Below are 24,245 nucleotides of genomic sequence, written 5' to 3' on the forward strand. Positions count from 1 at the left end.
TAGTTTTATTTTTATATTATATATTTAGATATTTAAATTACATATATATATATTTAATTATTTGGAGGGTTTTTATGCTTTTGAACAGTGAGCAACCCCCCCCCCCCTCACACTTTTTTCTAATATTGCTTTAATTATAATTAGTGACACAACAGTCATTGGCAGTTCAGATCTGTTTTTACACTGTTAGATCTAATGCACAGGTTTATTTACACTCACTTTACTATAGACTTTTAATTGTGTATATTTTTTGCGTCTTTTTTGGACTCTCAAACCCCCGTTAGCACCTGCTCGATAACCTGTGTGTCCTCTCTGAAATAACTGATGAATGGTAAATACTGTAGGTTACGGTTTGGCTCTTATTTCATTTTTTAGATCAATGCAGTTCAAACAGAATCAAATGCCACAGGATGCGGTTTACCTTAAGGTTGCTGCTAAAATGAGACATAAATCGGACATTTTCAACCTCTCAGCATAAATAGAGTTCCTGCGAGACAGATTATTGATCTTTAAACAAAGCCTGAGGCTGCCGTTTCAGAAAAAGGGAGGAACAGACCTTATTCATATAAGATGCCATATTTAATTTGACCATAACAAAAATATGGCTGTGATCCTGTTCAATATTATAGTACTGTTGAGTCAGAAGTCAAATCCCATGTTCACGACTCACGACTGTTTTTTGTTTTTGTTTTGTTTTTTGTGAACATTGCATTATTATATTTAATTGTATATCTTTAGGGGTTTTTGTTTGTTTTGGTAGGACTGCAAGGAGTAGATTGCTGAAAAAGATTTTTCTTCAGTTTCCCTAGAATTAATTATGCAGTTTTCAGCTTTAGTACTGTAGTATTTTGTTAATGTGACATTATGAGAATGAGTCATTTCTTGAGTACTGTGGCCTAATTTTAGCAGAACCTGTTAATATTAATGAACGTATCCATCAAGAAAACCTCTTGTTCCCATATTTCTCTGGCTGTCTGTTCTTTTTGCTAAAACAGTCGCTGTTTCTCCTATCTTTTTTGGGAATCGTTCTCATCGTCATAGGGCCTGCAGGACTTCATGGATTTGTGTGTGTGGGAAAGAGGCGCTTTTGAAGAAAATGGCAGGCTGCGTTTTCCCATGATTCTGACCAAACCACAGCAGCCTCACCCACACCAAGTGGTGAAAATGTTCATAAATAAACACAAGTGGGACACCCATGAAAGAATGACTGTGTTCAGCATCTTCAACCTCATAGCTCTAGAATAAGCTAAAGAAACATCAGTGCTGGTTTACAGTAGGGCTTGAAAAATGCCATGCAAAATCTCCTTAACAAAACAAACAGACACGCCATTAGCTTGATGGTACAGAAGCCATAACTTCATAATCCTGAAGGGAGATCTACCAATCAGAGAAGTCGCTGTGATTAGAATACTATAGAATGCTACCAATTCAATTTTAGCAACATTAACAAAATCCATCTTTATGCACTGGAAAAGTGGAACAGAAGCAGCGTCTGACATGGTATTTATTTATTTACACACACAGTCTGTTCAGAGGTGGCATGCATGTATTTGCACAACAGTCGCATAATGTAATTAGCCATAAACAAAGTATATGAATGATAAAATTAAAAACAGGAGCTCATTACAGGGTAGTGCTGCAGTATTATGACAAAATACTGCATTTTGCAAATACTGCAAAAAAAAAAATGGGTGAAAAATGTCATGTTCTGGCTACACAAACAAAAAACACTGCATTAAAAAATCTGATGCAATGTAAGCAGATCTACAGTAAATTTAATGCAGAGAATTGACACTTTATGCATTTTCATATTTCACTTTAATCACAACAGCCGTAATGGATTTAGTTCGTGCACCTTGAATTTGAGGCATTTTGTGCCTATTTATTTCCAACCTTTCTAGAGGTTGTTAAGCATAAAGATAATTAATACATTAGTGGTGTTTTCTGGTTAATAAATAAGTAAATACATTCCTAAAGAAATGCAGTGACATTATAGCAAATAGATATTGGCCATAACTACAGTACCTATTCATTGAGAATTGTTGAATAATAGTGATAAATATTGGCAGAAAACACACATTTAGCCGCTTTAAGAGACCATAACTACACTTCTCATCGTTCTTTGTGGCATTTTGAAATACTTCAGGTGCACAACAAATGTACATCTTTGGCTCTTAATTTGTATTTTTTTGTATTAACAATACAAGAAAGTATTAATAAGTTTCCCATCTTTGCCAGTAATTAAAAAAGAGAAGGCAAATTTTTTTCTGATTGAACTTCCTTAAAGATCTCCAGTATAAGGCAGCAATTAAAAGCATGTTAAACCCCATGCAAGAGTGCATGTCATATCTTTTTTCGCCGTTAGTCGTCTTGTGTTTATCACTCTAGTCATTTGCAGCGGTGGGAATCTACAGCACTGGCAGGTATTGTCCTGTTAAGTGCACAGTGGGTTGTAAATGAGCAGGTAGATGCTTTTCTATTTCCTGTGCAGTAAATGATGCAGTTCTGAGATCAGCATGAATGATTGATGATGACAAAGTGCTGCTTTAGTGCCGGTGAAACTGCAGGGTTTCTCCAATCCACCTGTTGTTCCACCTCTTTAATGGCAGTGCATTGTGGGTTTCTGGTCAGGGCAGAGTCTCACTGCATGCCAAAACCATGGGTAATGCTGTCCTCCCAGCAATGCACCATCACCTTAAATCCAATCAGCATGGCTTTGGCTTATAAGACTCATTTTTTGTTTGCTATCTGATTATAAAGGTGTTCCAGAGATAAAGCGAGTAGCATTTGATGGGGACACACCTTTATGCAGAACAGCTTTTTCTTCATCTCACGTAGGTGACCATCATTTTAACATTTGGCAATAGTGCCTTTTTTGCTATAGTGGAATAAAATGACTTAAAGCCAGTGAATTGTCACTTGCAACCAGTTTTACTTCATTGAAGTGATGCATTTGCAAATGGAAGGAATTAATGAGAAAAATAAAGGGAGAATGATGGTGAAAAGTGGCTATTGCTTACCAGAACAGAGCAAGACATCAATGTGTGTTTGTTAAATGTTTTTACTGTAAAAAGTTTGGAGTAAATTACGATTTTTGAAATATTTAAAAATAACTGCTTTCTATTTGAATATATTTTAAAATGTAATTTATTTCTGTGATCAAATCTGAATTTTCAGCATCGTTACTCCAGTCTTCAGTGTCACACGATCCTTCAGAAATCATTCTAATATACTGATTTACTGCTCAAGAAACATTTCTGATTATTAGCAATGTTGAAAACAGTTGTGCTGCTTCATATTTTTCTGGAAACTTTTTCAGGATTCTTTGATGAATTGAAAGCATTTATTTGAAATGGAACTCTTCTGTAACATTAGAAAGATCTTTACTGTCACTTTTGTTTTATTTAATGCATCCTCGCTGACTAAAGGTATCCATTTCTATAAATAAATAAATATATGAATCTGACCCCAAACATTTGAACAATAGTGTTTGTTGGTTAGCATTATCTAACAGGTTGTCTGGCCTAAGTGACATCAGCAGAAACCAATCATACGTTTACAGTAGATGAAATATTGTGCACTTATTTGCAGTAATCCAGTAAATAGTGTCCATTTTGACGTATTGATGTGATGAATCTTGTCTTGATCTGTGTCGTAGTCTTGGACAGTTTCCTCTAGTGTCTGTTTTTGTGCAGGTGTTGGCCTGCAGGTCGGTGTGTAAATGGTGAGTCAGAGAACAGTTTTCTTTTGCTTTGCTCTTTCTCATGCAGCTGAGCACCGCTGAACCAGATGTGTCATTAAACGGCTCTCAGCCTGAGAGGAAGTCTCTCTTTTTGTTACTCAAGATAATAGACTCGAGGCTCTTGACACGTGGCACTGAAAGCACACTACCATTTTGCTAAAATAACCCTGGTTTGTCTGTTTGTATTAGTTTGTGATTTTGTCTTCAAACGCTGTCAGATCCGGTACTCAAACATGTGTGTTCTTGTTTAAGAACTTTATGCGAGTGTGGGATTTTTCCCATGCCGGTTTCATCATCTGTGATCAAATGCCCGAAGGCTTTCTTTTGGGGGGGTTTCCAAAGACAATTCTGATCATGAGTAGGCCCACACAGCAACATGCACATTTACATTTTATATTTTCTACATTGATTTTGCAGAATGGCTGTAAATGGGTTTAAATGTGCTAAACAGAGCTAAGAACACTCCTTTTAGTTTTAAAGAATGAGTTAATTTGACAATATAATCAGTGTTAAATGACATTAGCACAGTGTTAGTTGAGTATAATTAATGCAATATTATATATTTATTTATATTTTGAATGAGCTTTTATTTTTATATTTTTTTCTGGTTTCATTTTAATTTTAGTTTGTTTTATTAAGTTTGTTACAAGATTTTGTTATTAATTTTTTAAATAAGTAATTTTAGTGCTTCAACTATTTATAATTTTTTTCTGTAAAGCTTCTTTAAGACGAAATGTATTGTAAATGTGAATTTAATTATTATTAACTATATATTATTATATATTATTTCAGGTAATTTTCATCCTTTATGTCATCTAATATTTTTTATTTTATCTTAATTTCACATTATTACATTTTTCATCTAATATTTTTATTTCAGCCCTTTTATTTTATTTTAGTTATAAAATTGATTTTAATAGTTTTAGTTTTAGGTAACAATAATAATTTAAACTAAACCCTATTTTTATTTCTAATTTTCATTTCTAATTTTTATTTAATTTTTCATCTAACATTTTTGTTTTATTTAAACTTTCGGTTATCAAGAATGTTTTTAATAGTTTTAGTTTTGAAGATAACTCTGCTTTATCAACTTTCTTTTTATTTTGCCAACTTTATTATTATATACTAACTATTTACTTTGTTATTATACTTTAATTCCATAATATTGCTGTACAGCAATATGAATTATGAACAATAAGAGCAGGTGTATAATGAAGAATTAATTTTGATTTCATGTCAACTTGAAGGAAGGCGTGCAGGCTGTGTGGAAATTTATGAATGATGGCTATTGGAATACAGCAGAAATCTGCTTTTTTTGTACATTTCTGTCCAGTCCCTAATCGTGAGGTGAAAGCTTCTGACAGCCTTGACTTGAGATCAGCCGACTGCCAATTGCATGTTGCAGGCTGAGCAAGTGAGATTTGCATAGACGTTCTCACTCCGAAAGTGCACAGCTTCCAGTATAACGGGTTCCTGAGCAGCAGCGGAGCGATTCTGGAGGTGGAGGCCAATGTTATTTGACTTCTTAATTGCTGGAAGGTCTCTCCAAAGTTCACGGCTCCAAACTGCCAGTGCTAGGTGCCAGCAGAAGTGGGCTGTCCGCATGCTAATGAGTCAAAGGGAAGTGATCGGAGTGCGTAAATGTCACCCGCTGCGCTGGCACGCAGACCTGCACTGTTGACGTCAAATGGTGCAGCACGTGCCCCTGTGCCGCTTTGAGTTCCCCACACACATTAGACATGCCTGTCGTGGCCTGCGACTGCATGCAGGAGGTCACGGGTTTCTGTTACTAACGTACAGTTGCTTTTGTGACAAAAGAAGATGTGATCCGATGTCATGAAATTTGAGCACTTATTTTCCGTGTACAACAGCTTACACTGTACTACAGCATGAATGCTGTGCAAGGTGTTAACGCAGTTTTGCATAGTGCTAATTGTTCAAATTACTTAATGATTTTAAAGCTGCTAAAATTCTAGGCCATCTTAAGATGTGCTACCAGTGATCTGAGATTCATATAGTCTGCCCTGAAACGTAACAATAAAATCATTTACTCAAGTACTTGTTATTATATTGATATTATATTCAGTTTCATGAATTTAATTGCCTTATAATATAATATAAGACAATGTAAAATATGTATTGTATATAAAAATATATAATATTTTTTCTTTAATGATAGCAAATGAAATTTAATGAAATTAACTAAATATAATTATATATATATAAATATTTATACACATACACACACTTTGTTTAAATATGTTTAGAAATGTTTTTATTTAATGATAATCATATGAAATTAAATGGAGTACCATAAATATATATTTTACTTAATTTTCTATCATTAAAATCAAATATACACTGTAAAAATGATTTTTGAATTGCGGTTTTTCTACTTGAAATTTTGTCTTTAATTCAGTGTGTTTGTTTCTTTGTGTTTGTGAAATTTGTTTGCAATTTCTGAATATTTTTTTTATACCACTGTATATTACAAATACTGATCAATCAGTCTTTCAGTTCTGAATGAGTGTTTTGTGTTTTGCACTAGTGTCTGTTTTTGTCCTTTGAATAACTGGTGTGTACTGTCTCTTTAAGACGTCTCTCCAGCTGTGCTTCTCAAGGTGGCCGTTTCCTCACAGTGAGGGCCTTTGATGAGAAGCTTTAATTAGAGCAGAGCTGTATATTATAGACACATTAGATGAAACACAAAACAGTCTGAAAATGACAGTCTGTAGCATGCAAATCTCTCTCTGAGATGAAGTAAAGCTGTCTTTCGGTTCCATCTCTTCCATTGAGACATACTTGACAGTGTTACAATTTGACTGCAGTATCTAGTTGTTGTTTTTTTGTTTGTCTGCTGTACAATTGGAAGATGCTGCATTATGTCACTTCACAATTGTATAACTTTTTTCAGTCTTGCATCAAAACGTTCATTGATAAAAAAAATGACTAACAGTTCTTTTGTAGCAGCAAATCACTGTCAGTCCCAAATTTCCCTTTCAAATCTAGATTCGGTCTGTGTGACTCCAGATGAATCATGTACTTCAGTCAAAGGAACACGCTTTATTCACAGATAATGCCTAGCACCCCAAATCGCCAGGAACTCTTGAGGAACATCCCGTCCAGTTGGACTTGCTTTCTGATTTCTCTTTTGACAGATGGTGTTGGACTTTGCTTGCAGTAATTCACAATGTATCTGAAATTGCTCCATCTGTTGTGAGGCCGGGTAATAAAACCATTCATCTCCACGGATCATTCATTTCCTCCTGGTGCAGAAAGCCTTTCCTCCCACATTCCTTATTCCTCTTTTATGCCAAAAGCTCTGTAAATACTATATATCAGGGTTTCCCAAATGGGGTTCGGAGTTGAAGAAAACTTAAGAAAAAAGAAACCAAGTGTAACATAAAAAAAAACAAATAGGGTTTGAAATAAAACTGAAGTAGTGATATGTCTTTTAGTTATTAGTGATGTTTGCTCTAGAAGTGTAATTTTCTTAATGGAATTTGTTTAATTTTACAGCATTTTTTGTGTAGTCTGTTTTTCAGAGTGAAGAGCAGCACTGTGTTCATTTGCACACGTGCAACTCCTAACATTGTGTTTTCAGAGCGTCTTGTGCTGTGTGCTCCATCTCTGAAAGTGCTGCGAGTTTAACATGCATTTGGAAACTCATTATGCACTTTGTATATATAATATGCATGGTCTCTTCATCCATTTATGTCATAGAGAGTCTTGTATCATGTTTGCAGAGGTTTTGGGGATCGCCTCGAATTGCGTCTTACAGTCTGACACGCGTTAACGAGGAGAATGAAACCGAATGCTGTGAGAAGCATGTCAGCGGGAGTTGATGGCAGACATATAGCCTTTCTTACTGCTTTTCTAAGAATCCTCCCACTCTTGCACAGTCAGCGCCATGCTCTGAATAAAGAGCTCCGTCTGCAGAGACACAGTATGCATGTACAGGCCAGGTCTGTTCGTCATACACTCGAAGCGCTGTCGGGTTTGCTCAGCAGGGGTCGGGATGTGACCTTGCACACCGCTGTAGCATATACCTGCCCCGGCTGTGCTTGACATTTCCCGTTTTAACCAGCCGGGCATCCCAGAACAGCCAGTGACAACCCCTCGCTGCACTAACACAGACGCAAACACACACACTCACTCTCTGTTGGCCTTTCCAGCCTCTCTGACTTACATAACTCTGGACCACTGCTATTTTTGAAAGCATCAGATATTTTGTCAACAGGGAGATATGAAGTGAAAATAAGCAAAGTATATGCAGTTATAGCATTCCCAGAATTCTGTTCTTGCAACAAGGCTACTGATAAACAACAACAAGCAACACGTTTTACAGCACGTTGTCATATTTATATTGAGTAAGTAAATAAATCATATGTATTTAACAAGTAATTTGTTAGACTAAAAAGAAATACTGATTCTATAATTTGAGTTTATCTGACTTTAACTTCAGTTTGAGTTTAATAAAGAACTGGTTTGAATCACTTTGAATTTGATTCATGAAAAGATTTGGCTCATAAGTGGCTCATCATTCATTTGTGAATCTGACTAAATTAATTGCATTTGTGTGAGTGTGTCAGCGATTGCCCATTTTTATTGTCTTTGTATTATTTTGGATTATATTATTGTGTTTTTTTATTTTAAACTCTCTAAATATAATGTAAACCAGATAAAATTATTTATTTTGCATTTCACGCTGCTGATGAAGTAGATTTAAGTAACAGCAACTCAAAAAGGTGGATAAAATGTGTAAAAATGCAATGGAGAAATGTAGTGAGATTATAAACTACATTTATTTGTCTTTATTTACAGTATTGATATTGTGATGTGTGTGCACATATCACAGTTTCCATAAAAATATTAAGTGTGACATCTGTTTTCAGTGATAAAACTAATAACATTTTCTTGAGCAGCAAATCAGATTGATTTCTGAAGGATCATGTGACACTGAAAATTCAGCTTTGGTCACAGGAATAAATTACATTTTGAAATATATTCAAATAGAAAACATGTATTTTAAATTGTATAATATTTCACAATATTACTGTTATTATTGTATTTCTTATTAAATAAATGCTGCCTTGGTGAGCAGAAGAAAAAAATCGTACCAACCCCAAAGGTTTGAGCATTGTATGGAAGTCCCTCCCTCAGAGAGTCAGAGGGGAAATGTGAGTAGTTTAGCTGATGGGTGTGTGTGCTGGTGTGTAGTTGTGTTATCAGGCCGTGTTCCTGCAGGCAGAGGATGGGTGATAGGCAGAGGCCCTACTGAGGGTTGTAGATTGGAGACGTACTACAGCAGCAGATAGAGCCATGAGGGCCTTCAGCAGGAAATATGTTCCTCTTTATCTTCAGTGCTTCCACCCAGGGGGGACGGTTCTCTGGGCCCTAAGGAAGGACAGGAGAGGTGGATAGTGTCTATTACCAGCTTCACCCGAGGTCGTAGACTGTTCCCTAAAATTGCACATTTTAGCTATTCGTCAAGTATTTCCTGTGCACTTAGACAAATATTTAGCCAAATTAGGCATGCACTGAAATATAATTTGGACCAGTCTGATTTATTTCAGCAGATTGCTGTGTTCAGACAACTTACTTCAATTAACAGATTCGTTTGAATCACCAATGGTCTTCCCAAAAATTGAATTTTATGTTTCTTTTTTAGTTCAAAATGTTTCATGTAATATAATATAATATAATATAATATAATATATGGAAGCAAAGTTTTTTTCTGGGAATAATAATAAAAATGCACTCTTATATAATATAATATAATATAATATAATAATGTATGAATGCAACGTTTATAATAATAAATAATCTAATAATTTAATAAGATTTTATTTTATATATAGCTGTTTTTTTTCTGCTGGATAGTAATAATAATAATAATCATATAAGAATCCGATTCCATTATATATTATAGTAAATGATTTGGTCCCATTATAAATAGTTTTATAGTAGTAGTTGTAGTGTAGCTAATCACTTTTTCTTAAAGCTAACTTGACTTTAGTTTAATGACTTCAAGCTACAATTTTAAAGTTGCTCACCATAAGCAGGTATGAACCCTGCGGCTCTGTTTGGAAGATGAGTTTGCATGAGAGATGAAGGAAAGCTGTGCTGAGTTTGGTAAGATGCTGGCTGCGTGGCGCTGCAGAGCGGTTGGGGTCACTGCGGCTCTCCGGCGCTTCTGTGCAGTTTGTGTGTTCACATTGATCTGAAGTGACTGTGGGCATCGGGCTCTCGCTTGACTGCAGAAAACACAAAGTGACATTTACGCCCAGCACTGAGATGCACTGAGGTTTTAATAAGTAAATACTGAGCCTCTGCTGCATGTAATATAAGGCCACAGAGCTTATGTAACACATCTCAGCCATGAAAGAAATCTTGTAAAAGCCAACAAACTGTGTTTTTTTAAATAATTTCTAGTGGTGCTTTTGTGGTTAGCATCACTATTATTATTGTTAGAGATGCAGAAAATCAAAAAAATGCTCATCTTCATCCATCCAAACTGTGCTTTTCTAGTTATCTTTCTGAATTGTTAAATTAAATTTTACTTCCATAAATTCAAATTAGAATTGCTACTTCAGTTCTCTAGAATAACTTAAATGGCATTTAAAATGCAATGAAAATTCAGTTATGAATGCTGCCACAATATCATTATTTTAACATCGAGAAAATGTAATGTTTTTCTATGTTGCATCCCACATTATTATTACTGAACATTCAGGGTTTGTTCTCTTTTTTTTTAACTTGCGTCCTACACCATTTGTGCTACTGACGAAGAAAGAATTTTTGCATCTTTTATTGATAACCGCACAGAGAATCATAACATGGTGTCCAGCTTTGTGGCTGGTTGAGATGAGTGTGTGTGTTCAAACACCTGAATGAACCAAATAAGACATCAGTCACACGTGGCATCTGAAGCATTCTCTCAGCAATTATTTTGTAATTCCTACTTCTGCATCCTGTTATGTCAGAATGATATTTGTGATTTATGACCAGGCATTACACTGTGTTAGGCCCTGCATAAAAACTATTTAGAGGTGAAATTGAATTATGTCACAGGAAATTATATGTCAGTGGACTTTTTTCCCAGTTACTTGAAGGGGTGAATTGAACAGGAAGAAGGATTGACGGTATTTAGTAGGGCAACATTTGTAATACTTTAAGACAGGCAGTTTTCTCTTTGTCCTAAAATGCCACTATATCTTGTGTGTGCACTTATGCTAATGACTCAGTCATGAGTTTGTGCTTAGTGTTAATGTTGAGAGTTTTCAAATGTTTCATTGAAGTATTAACTTCGTCTCAGATGTTTCTCCTCAGATAGATACAAATGAATCACATATATTAAGTGCATTGCCAGTGTTGGGCAGTAGCATCGCTACAAGTAGTGACGCTAGTTTAGCTACATTTCTCAGTAGCGTGGTGGTAGCGTCGCTGCTTTCTAAATCAAACAGCTTTTAGGTAGCTAAGCTCTTTTTTTGATCAAGTAGCGCGGTAGCGTCAACAAAAGCTAACGTTACATTATCCAAAGAAAGCATTCTGAAACTCAAATCGGAAATATAACTGCTACGGATCACTGATCATGGATCAGTAAGTGACGCCACAGACACTAAAGCTCGTAACGCCATTGGCTCCTCAAACCGTCAGTCAAACCGCATTATTCCTCCCGCCTCTCTCGTCAATGAAGTGCTGCGCACATTTTGGAGCATCTCAGCTTGTTTGCTGTCTGAAGGTTTCTTTACTCAAAAAACACTATTTATAAAGGCTATTTTTTTGGTATTTGAGGAGCAGAGAAGAGTTTCTTAGTCTAGCATCTGTTGTCAAGTCACAGCCAAATAGCTCGTGCGAAGCACTGAATCTTTCATAATATGATACTTTGGCCAAATAACAGAAAAAAACTGAACGCCCACACAATGACAGAAAACTGGGGGAAACGGGACACGAGTCAAAAAAAGCTTGATTTTGGTGAAGTGTTTATATTAATATAATGATACATGCAATGATGCAAATAAACGTAGCCTATCTGTAGGCCTATATATCTATATGATAACACTATACAGTACGATTTTATTAATGTTAGCTAATGTATTATCTAACGTGCATAAAATGCATAAAATACATTCATTACAGTATTTATTAATCTTTGTTAATGTTAATGAAAATACAGTCGTTCATTGGTAGTTCATATTAGTTCACAGAGCATTAACAAATGTTAACAAAAAACTTTTGATTTTAATAATGCATACTGATACTATTGATACTGATTATGTTGTCAAACTGGTTTAGAACAGTTGTTGAATAAACAATTAAACTGAACAGGCCTGTCTATCTGCTTGACTGACAGTTTTTTTGATCACTGAGAGAGCATTGACTTGGTATGATGTTGGTTCAATATAATTTTTTATTTATTTATTTATTTTTAAATAGCTTGGATGTAGTAAACTACTTTTGCCATGTTGCTGTAGCTTAGCTTGCTACATTTCCCAGGGCTGTAGCTTTAGTGTAGTGAAGCTTTGTTTAAAGAAGAGTAACTGTTAGCTTAGCTCACTACATTTTCCGTGCATTGCATAGAATTTGAATGAAAATGTCGATATGAGCTCATATCATTTGATCTTGGCAGAAACTGATGAGAAATATTTGAGATCGCACTGAGACTTTGATATGACAAATCTGAGCACAGTTTGACAGTTATCAAGATCTCTTCTAAAATATTTGAGGAGAAACAAGGTCTTTTTCTCAGGAGAAAATTTTCAAGCAGGAGACACTTTATTTATTTTCTCTCTAAATGCCATCCATGAGAAAAATAGAGACCTTATTATTTTTCTATTCCATGGGGCTTTTCTAATAGACTTCACAATGGTGAATCTGAGCACAATCTCTGATCTCTTTATAGGAGAAACATGAGATCTTTTTGAAACATGAGAAAATGTTGAAGCAGGATACTCTCAATTTGCTCTCTCAATGCCATCCAGAAGTCGTTTCTAGAGATATAAAAGAGATCTTGTGTATAATTTTTATTTCCCGTGGGGTGTTTATCATAGAATATCATAGAAAATGTCCATAGCAGTTCATCGTCATACTGATGAGAAATATTTGAGATTGCACTGAGAAATCCAACACTGATATAGCAAATCTGAGCTCATTTTGAGAAGATATCTTAAGAAATTTTAAGGGAGAAACGAGATCTTTCTCTTCTCAGGAAAAAATGAAGGTTTTTGCTCTCTTAATGTCATCTAAGATATATTCTAGAGATATAAAAGATTTTTCTTTCCCATGGGGCGTTTCTAATGCAAACATGGTGTTTTGTTCTCGTACCTTATACCCTAAGCAGCTCAGGTTATGTTTGAGCATGCTTGTAGGACAGTATCGTCTCACAGTACATCTTCTTAATTCTTTTCTTTGTTGTCATATCATTGTCATTGATCCTGACCTTTGAGATATTATCATCAGCCTTAATACCTCGCTGCAGAAACAGGCTCTTCCAGCTGTCAGGCGTGTGCTTTATTTAGCTCTGTGTGTTGCCGGCCGGTCAGAGTTTCCCTTGTGGGGCCCCTTGACGCTCACACACAGACAGCGAGTCACACAGTCTCTCCCAAACACACACACACCCTTTACAGCCCAGAGTCGGCGCTGCATCAGAGCGAGAGAGACCAAACGGTCTCAGGAAAAGAACAGGGAACTGCTGTATCGGCCAGAGACGGAAGAGAGTGAGTGAGACGGAGAGAGAGAGAAAGAGAAAGAGAAACCCTCGGGTAAGGAAGACTAGTGATTGTTAAGAGGTTTAGCACGTGCTGCTTTCGCTGCATTAATTGGATTCTTGCAGCACCTTGACCGCTGTCACCGCCTGCCAACTCTGCCTTCATGGGATGATGGCCGGGATCAGACGGGAAAACGCAGGAACGCCGACAGCCCTGAGGTGACACTCGGTTGTGTTTTCTCTTCTCCAGCTCGCATTGCTCCATCTCATCCCCTACGGCTACTCCACCCATTCCTTCAGCAAACACCACTGAATTAATCAGAGCTGTCCGCACTAAGAGGATCAATCGCTTACGTGGTGCTTGACAGGAGCGGCGTACTTACTCTTTTTGGGGGGGGGGATTTCCAGGACTTACTGAATCGGACCTGTCTCTCCATGGCATCTGGGCTGTCTGCACCAGAAAGGGACGGCATGCACCTTTGGGTTTCCTTGGGGCACCACCGTGCATCTCCAACGTCCAAATGAAGCGTTTTCCCAAAACGGTTATTAATGCCGAGACTTCACGATGAGGATGTACCACAGTGAGTTTCAAATCCCACACAAAAGGCAGCGGAAGGACCCTCGTTCTGCTCTGTGTTTGTTATTTTTGCTCTACTACTACGGAACAACCCCTTAACCCTTGAGTTTTTCCTAACATGCCATTTTCTTGCCTTAAAATTTGATTTACGCACACACTGTCTATGTTTATAAATGGGCGAGGTGTCTTCTCGAGACTCTTTTGTGGAATAGCACACCAAGAAGATGTACTTTTCAGTGGAGGCATGTGAGTAGGGTGTATAATGGCTATCCCGAGGCCGGCATAAGAGTTATTTATTTGTGAGAGAGAGGAGACAACCCAAACCACACCTTCGCTTAAATGAAGACCTGCCGAAATTACACAGGAAGGGAGAAAAAAATGATGCACGTCAACAATTTCCCATTCCGAAGGCATTCCTGGATATGGTGAGTAGTGAAAAATGGCTTGCAGAAGGAAACGGGACACAATAAATGGGTCTAGTGTGTTGTTGTGTTCCATGGAACTAGGGTTGGTAGGTCACGACTGTTTATACACCAAAGCATTGAGGCTCCCACATATTGGTTTGTAGAGTTGTCTTAATCTTGAGGTAAATATTAGTGGGTGTCAGCGTAGTAAAAGCTGATGGTAAGCCATGCATGAGAAGCATAGGGAATCAAAAGCATAGGGATTGTCTTGCCTGCGAAGGCCCATTCACACCAAGAAAGATAACAGCGTTTCTGCAAGTCTTAAAAAGTCCTTATTTGCGTTTTCACAAAGTAAGGTCTTGAATCAAAGCAAAAATTCATAATATCATGGCATTAAATGTTGAATACACTGGAAAAAAATGACTGTCTTCCAATCCTTAAATCAAGATACATTTACTTGAGATGCAAATGAAAGATATGAGACCTTGGACCACAAAAACAGTCTTAAGTCGCTGGAGTATATTTGTAGCAATAGCCAAAAATACATTGTATGGGTCAAAATGATTGATTTTTCTTCTATGCCAAAAATCATTAGGACATTAAGTAAAGATCATGTTCCATGAAGATATTTTGTAAATTCCCTACTGTATATATATCAAAACTTAATTTTTGATTAGTAATATGCATTGCTAAGAACTTAATTTGTATAACTTTAAAGGCGATTTTCTCAATAATTAGATTTTTTTGCACCCTCAGATTCCAGATTTTCTCTGCCAAATATTGTCCTATGACTGGTTTTGTGGTCCAGGGTCACATATAAAGTCTTGTTTTGGAAATGGAACAAAATTAATTGGGTTTATACTTAATTCAAAGTGAAACCAAGTGTTAATACCCAATTAACAGATATCTGTTTTTGTTTTAAGTTGATTTTTATGATTATTTCTATGTTTTAATCATGAACCCTCCATATCAATCATTTTGCTTCTCAAATAAATGTATTTTGATTTAAGAATCTTTGGGCATTTGGAGTGGAAATAAATGAGAGTAAAACAGAGGATCAAATTTGTTGGAATCGCTTTGATGATGTTTTTCCCTGCTGATTAACAATACAAATATTGATAGCCAATCAGAATCCTTTCGACTTTAAAGAGTTTGAGCATTTAAAGTGGCAGAGGCAGATGAAACTGCAGCTCATGCTTGTAATAAACAGGATGTTGTTGGGCTTTTCTGTGGCTATTCGTCTAGTCATTCGTATACAGCACAGGTTACTATTAGACCTTTGCTGCGAAAACGTCACATGACTGTTTATTTTCGCTCTCCTCATTGGGTGTTTTCCAATCTACATGTGCCATTTTTTAGGACCGTAGGCCTCATGGGTTCTCCAACAGCTTTTGAGCCTGTCAACACCCAAATACGAACAGCAGGTTATGGTGTCATCACCATGTTGTGGAAAACCCGAAAAACAAAATAGCGCCGCAATGAATCAGATGTGACAGCGGCGTGCTTTGTGTTTCATGCTTTGCTTCTGTCTAGGGCTCTATAATGGCATCGCTCTGACATGCTGCTTTACAATGGTGATAAATGAGGTAACAGGAACGTTAGTGTGGCACATGAACAGGGATTCGGTCCTGGGAGGTCCATGTTTCTAGTTTCATGTAGGAGTGTCACACTTTAGTTTCCTTAAGTCACACTGCATGGACTAGCACATGACAAATGACATTAAACAGACCTCTGGCATCAGTTTAGTTCATGTACCAACAGTGCTTCCTAAATATTTGGAAGGAAAACTTTGCTTCGATCAAATTACAGAGTTGCGAAAGCACCATATGATTTCTTTCCCACCCTACAGAAAAACGGTATTGTTCTGTGAGAACTGAAAGCGCATACAACCGATGCTTTGTGCATGTGTGGGTGTGTGTTTGTACGTTTGCAAACTTTTACCTATTTTTTCACTTCCACCTACACCGTGCTGATTATTTCAGAAGAGATCAATGTGATGTCGTAAATCATTCAGCTGGAGTTTCTGCACTCTTCTGGATTCAGAAACTACAGGGTTGAGTTCAGATCAGGAACCTGCTGCCTTTAAGGTTGTGTGTTATAGCCTTAAGACAGAGCTCTCATCTCAGTCGTCTTCCCCAAGGCAGCGCAGAACACTTGTGTGTGTATTTCCATTGACGTTCAATGTGAAAACCAAAACATTTCAAATATTTCTGTGCAGTGCTGTATTTTCAGCAGATTAGTTATACATCAGCTGCAGTTTATGCATTTGTCAGGTCAAGACATGTCAAAGCTCATTTCCCCGCACAGTCTTCTTATTTGAACCAACTTCAGCATTTTACATTTACAAACACACGCTTGCTTTGATATTTATATTATAAAAATGGACTAATTATGTTGTTTTAAGCGATGAGAAGCAAACATTAATGTACGTCACAAGCAGAACACACCAAGTTTATGCAAACATTCGTCCCAATTACAGGAACCGAACAAAGACAAGGTTCATTTGCTTCTGTTTGCAAAACAGACAAGTCTGCTTAGACAAGTTTTCTTTGAATCACCAATAGAAGATAGGTTGTGCATTCAAAGAAAGACTTTCTGAACTATTATATTTAGGGCTGTCAGTTTGAAGTATTAACTAACTTAATTAGATATGAAAAAATAACGCAATTAAAAGTTCATACAGTTAACTGCTGACAAATATGATGCAGGGCAAAAACTCCATAAATGCAGTTATGGCCTAAAATTCAAGGTATTGGGGCAAAATGCTCCTGTATGAGTTTTTGTCTCATTTATATCATGTGATAAGCGATATCAGCAGTGAGAGCATGAGTGTCTTGTCCTGAATACGAGTTTAAATGTGATTTTATACAACAGTTGTTCAGTAAATAAGAAGTTAATATTGTGTTATATTTTAAACATAATATTGTCTGTTTTTGCTCAGTTTTTCCAACAAAAATATTACCTATAAAGCGACAGCAGAATTGTTGTGCATCTCCGTGCAACACAGCAGTGTTTAGTTTCTGAATGAATTTGCGTTTTGAACAAATCGTGTGAACTAATGATTCAAAGGCCCATTCAGAAAGAGGGCCCTTTACTGAATTCCTGAATGAATCAGCCGTTTGAATCGAATGAATGACTCATAAAGACATTTACCTCCACCTGCTGGCAGATTTATCTTCTTATTTAGAGTATTTCATTTAAAAAAAGGGGAAAAAATAAAATTTAGTGGAACATAAAATAAGGTATTTTGAAACTGTTGGTAACAAATCTGTTTTGGTTACTTACGACTTCTTTTGCTTGAATGAAAACATTTCTCAAATGATCTTCTTTTATGTTCCATAGTTTATGTTAGGCAGTTGTAGCCTAAATAAATGTGTAATAAATTTTATGTTGAATCAAATCAAATATTTCTTTCTAAAGCTACAATTTGTAATGTCTACTTGATACTTTCTCATTTAACACAAAAATAGCTTTAAATAATCTTTTGGCCGTATTTTCACAGCCAAATGTAATTTGTGATTAATTAGAGTAATGAATCGACACATCATGTAATTAATTATATAACAAATTTTAATCGACTGACAGACCTAATTATATTATATTATATTATATGTTGTGTAAAAGTTTATTTTATTTGATGGACTCCAAAATATGAAAATAATATGAAATATCTTATGCATCAAGTCTGAAATGAATTTAGTTTTGTGAGGGAGGAATTTTAATGGAATTCTATGGCTGAATACTTAAGAGAACAGAGAACGTCTGTGGACAATGAAGGAATTTTAAGCATTTTATCACTACTGTGTGATTAAGCCCCAAATCACATAATCCTAGTCTCTCTGGGAAACACACACACACACACACACAGCCAAATACACATCTTTCATGTTTGCATTGAACTGAATGCCGGCTTCCCTACTGTGTTGTTTTGTGCATGAAGAAAGCAAATTTTTTGTTTCCTCCTGAATACTTTTCAGGAAATATTAAGGAGGTTACATGCTGTCAGATGAATTATGGGTGCTACATTGTTAAATCAATGGAATTGATTTACTGATTTGCTTAAAAAGGACAGAGCTTGTCAGCATGCATCACATTATTCAGTTTGGTTTCGCTTGATTGTGCTCATCTATTCTCTGTCTTCATGCATGTAAGCTTGTTTGAATGACCTTTGCACCTTCGGATGCGCCTTTGTGCCATCGCTAATTGGGAAAATCAATTACTGCAAAGAGCAGTTCAGAAAAATAATGAAGGATTAACCAGAGTGTGTTTTAGAGATGCTTGGCAAGAGTCTCACAGTTTACGACACCTACATAACATACCTTATACAAGTGCAAATACATATCGGCCAGTACATTAAATCATGTGTTCGGTTGCGTGTACGTAGCATGCATTCTTCTGTTACTGTTGTGGTGGCTGTACTCAAAGACAGTGATAAACTGATTAGCTTTCGGATTCAGAAATGTGCTGTTTTATTAATATGTTACAAGAAATATGCAGTGCCGCTATAACCTTGAATGCCTCATGACTCATTCTGTGTATGTACTGTGTAACTGTAAATTTACTCCATTCATCTATTTAGGAATCGCTCATAGAGCAACATGCCACCCATTAGTTGCATCTGCGCTACTGTAGTTGTTTTATAACGGTTCGTTTCACATTGCGATATTTACTGCATGCTGTCTGCCAAAGCTCCCTGAGCGCCATCCCTGGAGTGTGTGCCACGCTAGATAACAAATAACCCACACACACAGATGCTGCACACCAGAGACTGCCTCTTTTCTCTCTCTTTGTGCATTTAAGCATCAGTGCATGCTCGAGATTTAAATCATGCTAATTGTGTTCTTCCATCGTATATATCATGATGAAGTCATATGCATTTAGAGTTCCCATAAATGCTCAAGGCAAAACACAACAGGCAAAACCATTGTTTTCTTTATGCACTGCTCAATTTTGAGATTTGAGGATATTTTGCTTCTATAACATGTCTACTTTCAGACTCGTGGAACATAAACATCCAAAATACAAAATTTACGTGTTTATTTTATTAAATGACATCTATGTATACTTGTATACTTAAATCACAATACATATCTTTAAAGACCTTTTCACAAAATTATTTTTTCCCCCTCCACTTAAGCAGCACTAGTTATTTTTTTCCTATTGACAGTATTTGACTGTTTGACTCAATATGCCAAGAAAATGAAACAAGAATGTTGAACGAGACTTCATTCAGTGCTTAGATTTATGTGCTGGAAAGGCATGCAAATTAGTGAATTATTAATTAGGTAATATCTGTTTTGCATATTTACATGTAACATTTCAGAAAACTTGTCATAGAAAACAATAGTCTTGCTGTGATTAAACAGCTGGGGGAGGGGGGGGGGGGGTATAATGACATCTGTTAGTCTTGCCTTGAGACAGTCAGATAAAAATGGGGAAATGCATCATGGGATATGAAAGCTGAGTAATCAAGACTGAATATCTATAGACAGAGGTTAAATATATATATATATACAGAGAGAGAGAGAGAGAGAGAGAGGTTATCATATATACAGTATATATATATATATATATATATATATATATAGACAGAGGTTAAATTGGGATTTGTTGTGTGGGGGGGGCTCTCTCTCTCTCTGTCTATATATATATATATATATATATATATATATATATATAATTAGTGCTGGACAGCGATTACAACTTTTTCTCGCGATTAATTGCATGATTTTCTGCAATTAATAGCATTGTTATGCACAAAATTCAATAATGAATTCAAAAGTTGTGTATTGTGCACTTTTTTCATTTAAAAGTACTGCTATATGAACAAAAGTGCAATAACATTTGGTTTGCAAACACTTTAAACAAATAAGGTGCTTTTTTACAGCAGTATTCCTTTTACATAGTAGCAGTTCAAATATTTCTTGTAAATCTCAACTTATAACATTAATGTAATCAAATTAAATATAAAACCAAAGCTATTTGCCACTGCCAGGGTATTAACGTTTTTTATAGAAAATATTTTATAGTTTGTTATAGAAAAACAAGTTATGTTTAGAGTCCAGAGCCTTGCACATAACATTATAACAGGCACCTTCCGAGTAGAGACCTGCACGATCGCGGGACCCAACGCAACAGAGTGTGGTGCGAGACAACACTTGATGGGCGAGTGCGGGCAGGTAGACACTCGTGTATTCGGGATGCAGACAATCTTAACCGTGCTCGAGCGCATTTGATCCCCAAAGCCTGGTTCGTTTGACTAGTGTGATCGCTCCGTGCCATACTGGGGCTAGGTTCGTTTAGCCGGCCCTGGCTCGGTTGGAAGAGGTGGGCCAGAGCGCGGTTCAGTTAAATATAGATCAGTGAGTGTGAGCGCTAACCACGCCGAATTTCTGATACATGCAGCTTGAACATTTCTGAGCGGCAAAAGTGAAAGATCTGTAAAGCAATATATTGTGAGAGGGCCGTGTGTTACCGCGTCCCAAATGACTCAAAATAATAAACCACAAAGTTAACTAAACGATGCACTGCGCTGAGCGAGAGTGCTTCTCTGCTCTCTTCATGTGCTATCGGAAACTTGCTATTTCCCACTTATGAAGTCATGATTACGAGCACGTTGCATTCTTTTCTGTTAAAAATAACAGTGAAAAGCGGTTTGTGAACGTTGATGCTTAGCCTAAATCATTTTATCGGGAGCGTCCATGTGAGCGCTGCTGCAGTCTTAGGCCCACCCCCAATGCTCTCATTGGTTGAGACTTGTGATGACACCCATCTCAAGCCAGTACTGATCAACATCCCACCCCTCCTGTGACCCATGGTTTTTCTGTATTCAGAGCCAGTGAGCAACAGACTTTCATAATAATAAAAAACTGCATTGATGTGCAATAAAATAATTGTTGACGTTAATCAATCTTGCCCGGTCCTAATATATTTTTTATATATATATATAAGACGATATATACAGTGCCCTCCAAAAGCTGTGTCCTGTTGTATTAATTCTTCAGGTATTAAAAGCAGGGAATGTGTCGTATCAGTTATATCCATTACTTCTGTATTCTGAATCTTGCATTCAATGATGACACACTTATGGAGGGCACCGTATATATATATATGTAGTTTTATTTTTTTAAATTTTTGTGTCTTTTATACCTGAATGATTTATACTTTTATACCTGAATGATTTATATAATATATTTATACCTTATAGCCTGAATGACACAAAAATATTCAAGAACATTACATTCACTAGGAAAGTTGCGTTGTTGTAGGTTAACTGTGGCATTTGAAGCAAGGTGACACATCGCTGATTGCTTCCTCTTTCCCAGCGATCTGCACCAAACAGCAGCAGCATCCTGGGGTCAGATTGAAGAGGCAGAGGCCATTATTTAATGTTGCTCACAGTGCAGATGTGAACTGAATCAGCAGATCTTAGCTCCTCGCCTCGCCTGCATGCACTAGATCTCAATGCATTTCTGTGGACAGCACATTGACAACTAAATACTTATTTTAGCAAGGCTTTGGGAATTAAATGTATTTTTAAAGCAAATAACATTTGGCATTTAGCTATGTGTGTGCATCAAATATTTTTATTTGTAATATTGCTCCAAAACATCTCATATTACATAACCAAGTGACGTTAGACCCTGAGGATAAGACTTAGTAATCGTACAGCAGACACGATGCACTGTTCAGTGCTATAAAAAGATGTGGCAGCGTTGCTTGTGACGTCTGGAGCTCTTCCCAGGCTTACCCCTGAGACGGGGATCCCTGGGACGTCCCGTGTGTATGCACACCCACGGCTAAGGGAAGGTCAGTGACATCACAAAGGTAGGGTTTGATGGGATTAGCATTAGTGTGATGCACTTCCAACTGCAAAACCCATTACCTCAGCCATGTGTACTATACTACAGACATATACGCTAGCCGTTCTTCATATCCGCTGCGCTATGGATAATGCAAGGATTAAACTGAAAGACCCTACAAACATGTAGTGTCAGAACTGTTGAAACTGACATTGCAAATGAAGGCGACCGGAGGTTCCAGGAATCCTCCAGAGAGATTAGCAGGAGTATGCATGTATGCATCGCTCTGTCCATCTGGATAATTTGCAAGTCCTATTTAAAAAAAAATAAAAAATTCCTTTTGACTTTGACTTTATTTCAAACAGAATTCATATAGAATTCTACATTTTATTTAATATCGTAATTGTTGTTTTAACGATGTGCGATTTGACATTATCAAGCATTTTGCACAAAAAAAAACTCCTAAAGAGTGCGTGCATTATGTGAAGTCTAGACTAGTGCGCATTTAGAGTACATGATTAAGTCTGTTAAAATACATTTAGAATGATCACAAATTCAAGATATGGGGACAGAATATTTATACCACTTCATCATATAGTTAATCAACTTCACACGAAGAGTGCCGTTTTTTCTCTAAAAAGTACCATGATTACAAATGTGATATAGATTTTTTTTTTATAGCAGTTCAAAAAACAAGAAGTTAATTAAGAGACTTAATTAACTTCTCTGACGTCTCTGAAATCGGCGTAGGGCACATTTTCAAATAGGCACTGTTTTTATAAATAAACCGCAGATTTGATTTTTAAACAACTACATTCTCGCCTGAAATACACACGTCCAGTGTAGGCAGGCTTTAGCTGTTGCAGTGCACCGTGTCAGGTGTAGACACAGTGTTACTCACCTATCGGAAAGAAACAAAACAACCTCGGCGTCCGATCGCAGCCCTTCCGCTCCTTGAGTTCTCTCCTGCGCTGGAAAGCTGATCCAATATTTACACGGGTCCTACTTCTTGCCTTATCATTCCGCAGACGTTTTCCTCTTTTGTTTTTTATCTGCCATCTCTATCTTTCTGTCGCTCGGCTCAGCTGTTCACTGAACGCGCTGTCCTCCATATCATGAGTAGACACGCCCCTTACTGCTGATTGGCTACAAGTTTGTTTTGGTACTCGGCCCCGACTCTAAACGTTTTCTAAAACGTTTTTGAAAAATTGCTTACCCTGCCTTTAAATGTAAGAATTTACCTCAAAAGATAATGCACGCTTTATAAAGGTAAAATGCCCATAAAAGGTAAAAAAGATACCAGCACAATAACACACACAGCAAAATATCGTCTAATTATCGTTATCGATAAAATCCCAGAAAATATCGAGATATTATTTTTTGTCAATAATGCACGCCCCTAATATATATAGATAGATAGATAGATTATCATTCATGAAATTTTTTACATTATTTTTCACAACACATCCAGTGAACAACTGATTTTTATTAACAGTTCATTAAAAGAACCAGTTTATTAAAGTCATCTGCTCATGATTTGCGCTGTACGTTTGTTTTTGAAACTCTGAAAGATGTGTTTGAATGCTGTCATTTTGCAGTGATGAGCTGTGGTGAAATCATATCCTGTATCTAGAAAACTGTCAGCTCTGTTTATTCATGTGGTTAATGACTAAATTTACACTCTTTACCAAAGAAACACTGGTGCAATATGGGTAAAGAATTAAGTTAAGTAAGTTGTAAAAAAGGAAGAAAAGTCATTTGAAAAAAATATAGGGAGGCGATTCAATTTTTGTAAGTAATTTTAGAAGGGCACATAAAGGTCTGACAGGGTGCTTGATCACCTGAATAATGTGTCGTACCTTTACAAAGACTCTTTTGCTCTTGAATAAACCCTGTGTCTGTTCACATTTGAGTCCCATTATGGGCTCTTTTGGCCGATAATTGCTTGTATTTCCTTTAGCTTTGAGGATCTTGTTTCTCGATTTGTACTGAGGTTGTGGACATTTAAGCA

General features: G+C 36.6%; 1 protein-coding gene across 5 annotated transcripts in view; it reads left to right on the top strand.

Annotated features, from left to right (window-relative positions):
• The window catches only part of LOC306865971 (3',5'-cyclic-AMP phosphodiesterase 4D-like), a 220,973-nt gene that overhangs the window by 136,834 nt on the left and 59,894 nt on the right, over positions 1 to 24,245 (top strand). For 2 of the 5 annotated variants that reach the window (XM_079410866.1, XM_079410863.1), the window contains exon 1: positions 13,359 to 14,453. The exons of 2 other annotated variants lie outside the window; for them this stretch is intronic. In XM_079410866.1, coding sequence (XP_079266992.1) covers positions 14,368 to 14,453 — 86 coding nt within the window. In that variant the 5' untranslated portion in view covers positions 13,359 to 14,367. Of the gene's footprint in view, positions 1 to 13,358; positions 14,454 to 24,245 lie in introns of those variants that run through there. One more of the 5 variants, XM_079410865.1, reaches the window with a different exon arrangement.

This window comes from Barbus barbus (assembly GCF_936440315.1).
Source record: "Barbus barbus genome assembly, chromosome: 47".
Lineage (NCBI taxonomy): Eukaryota > Metazoa > Chordata > Actinopteri > Cypriniformes > Cyprinidae > Barbus > Barbus barbus.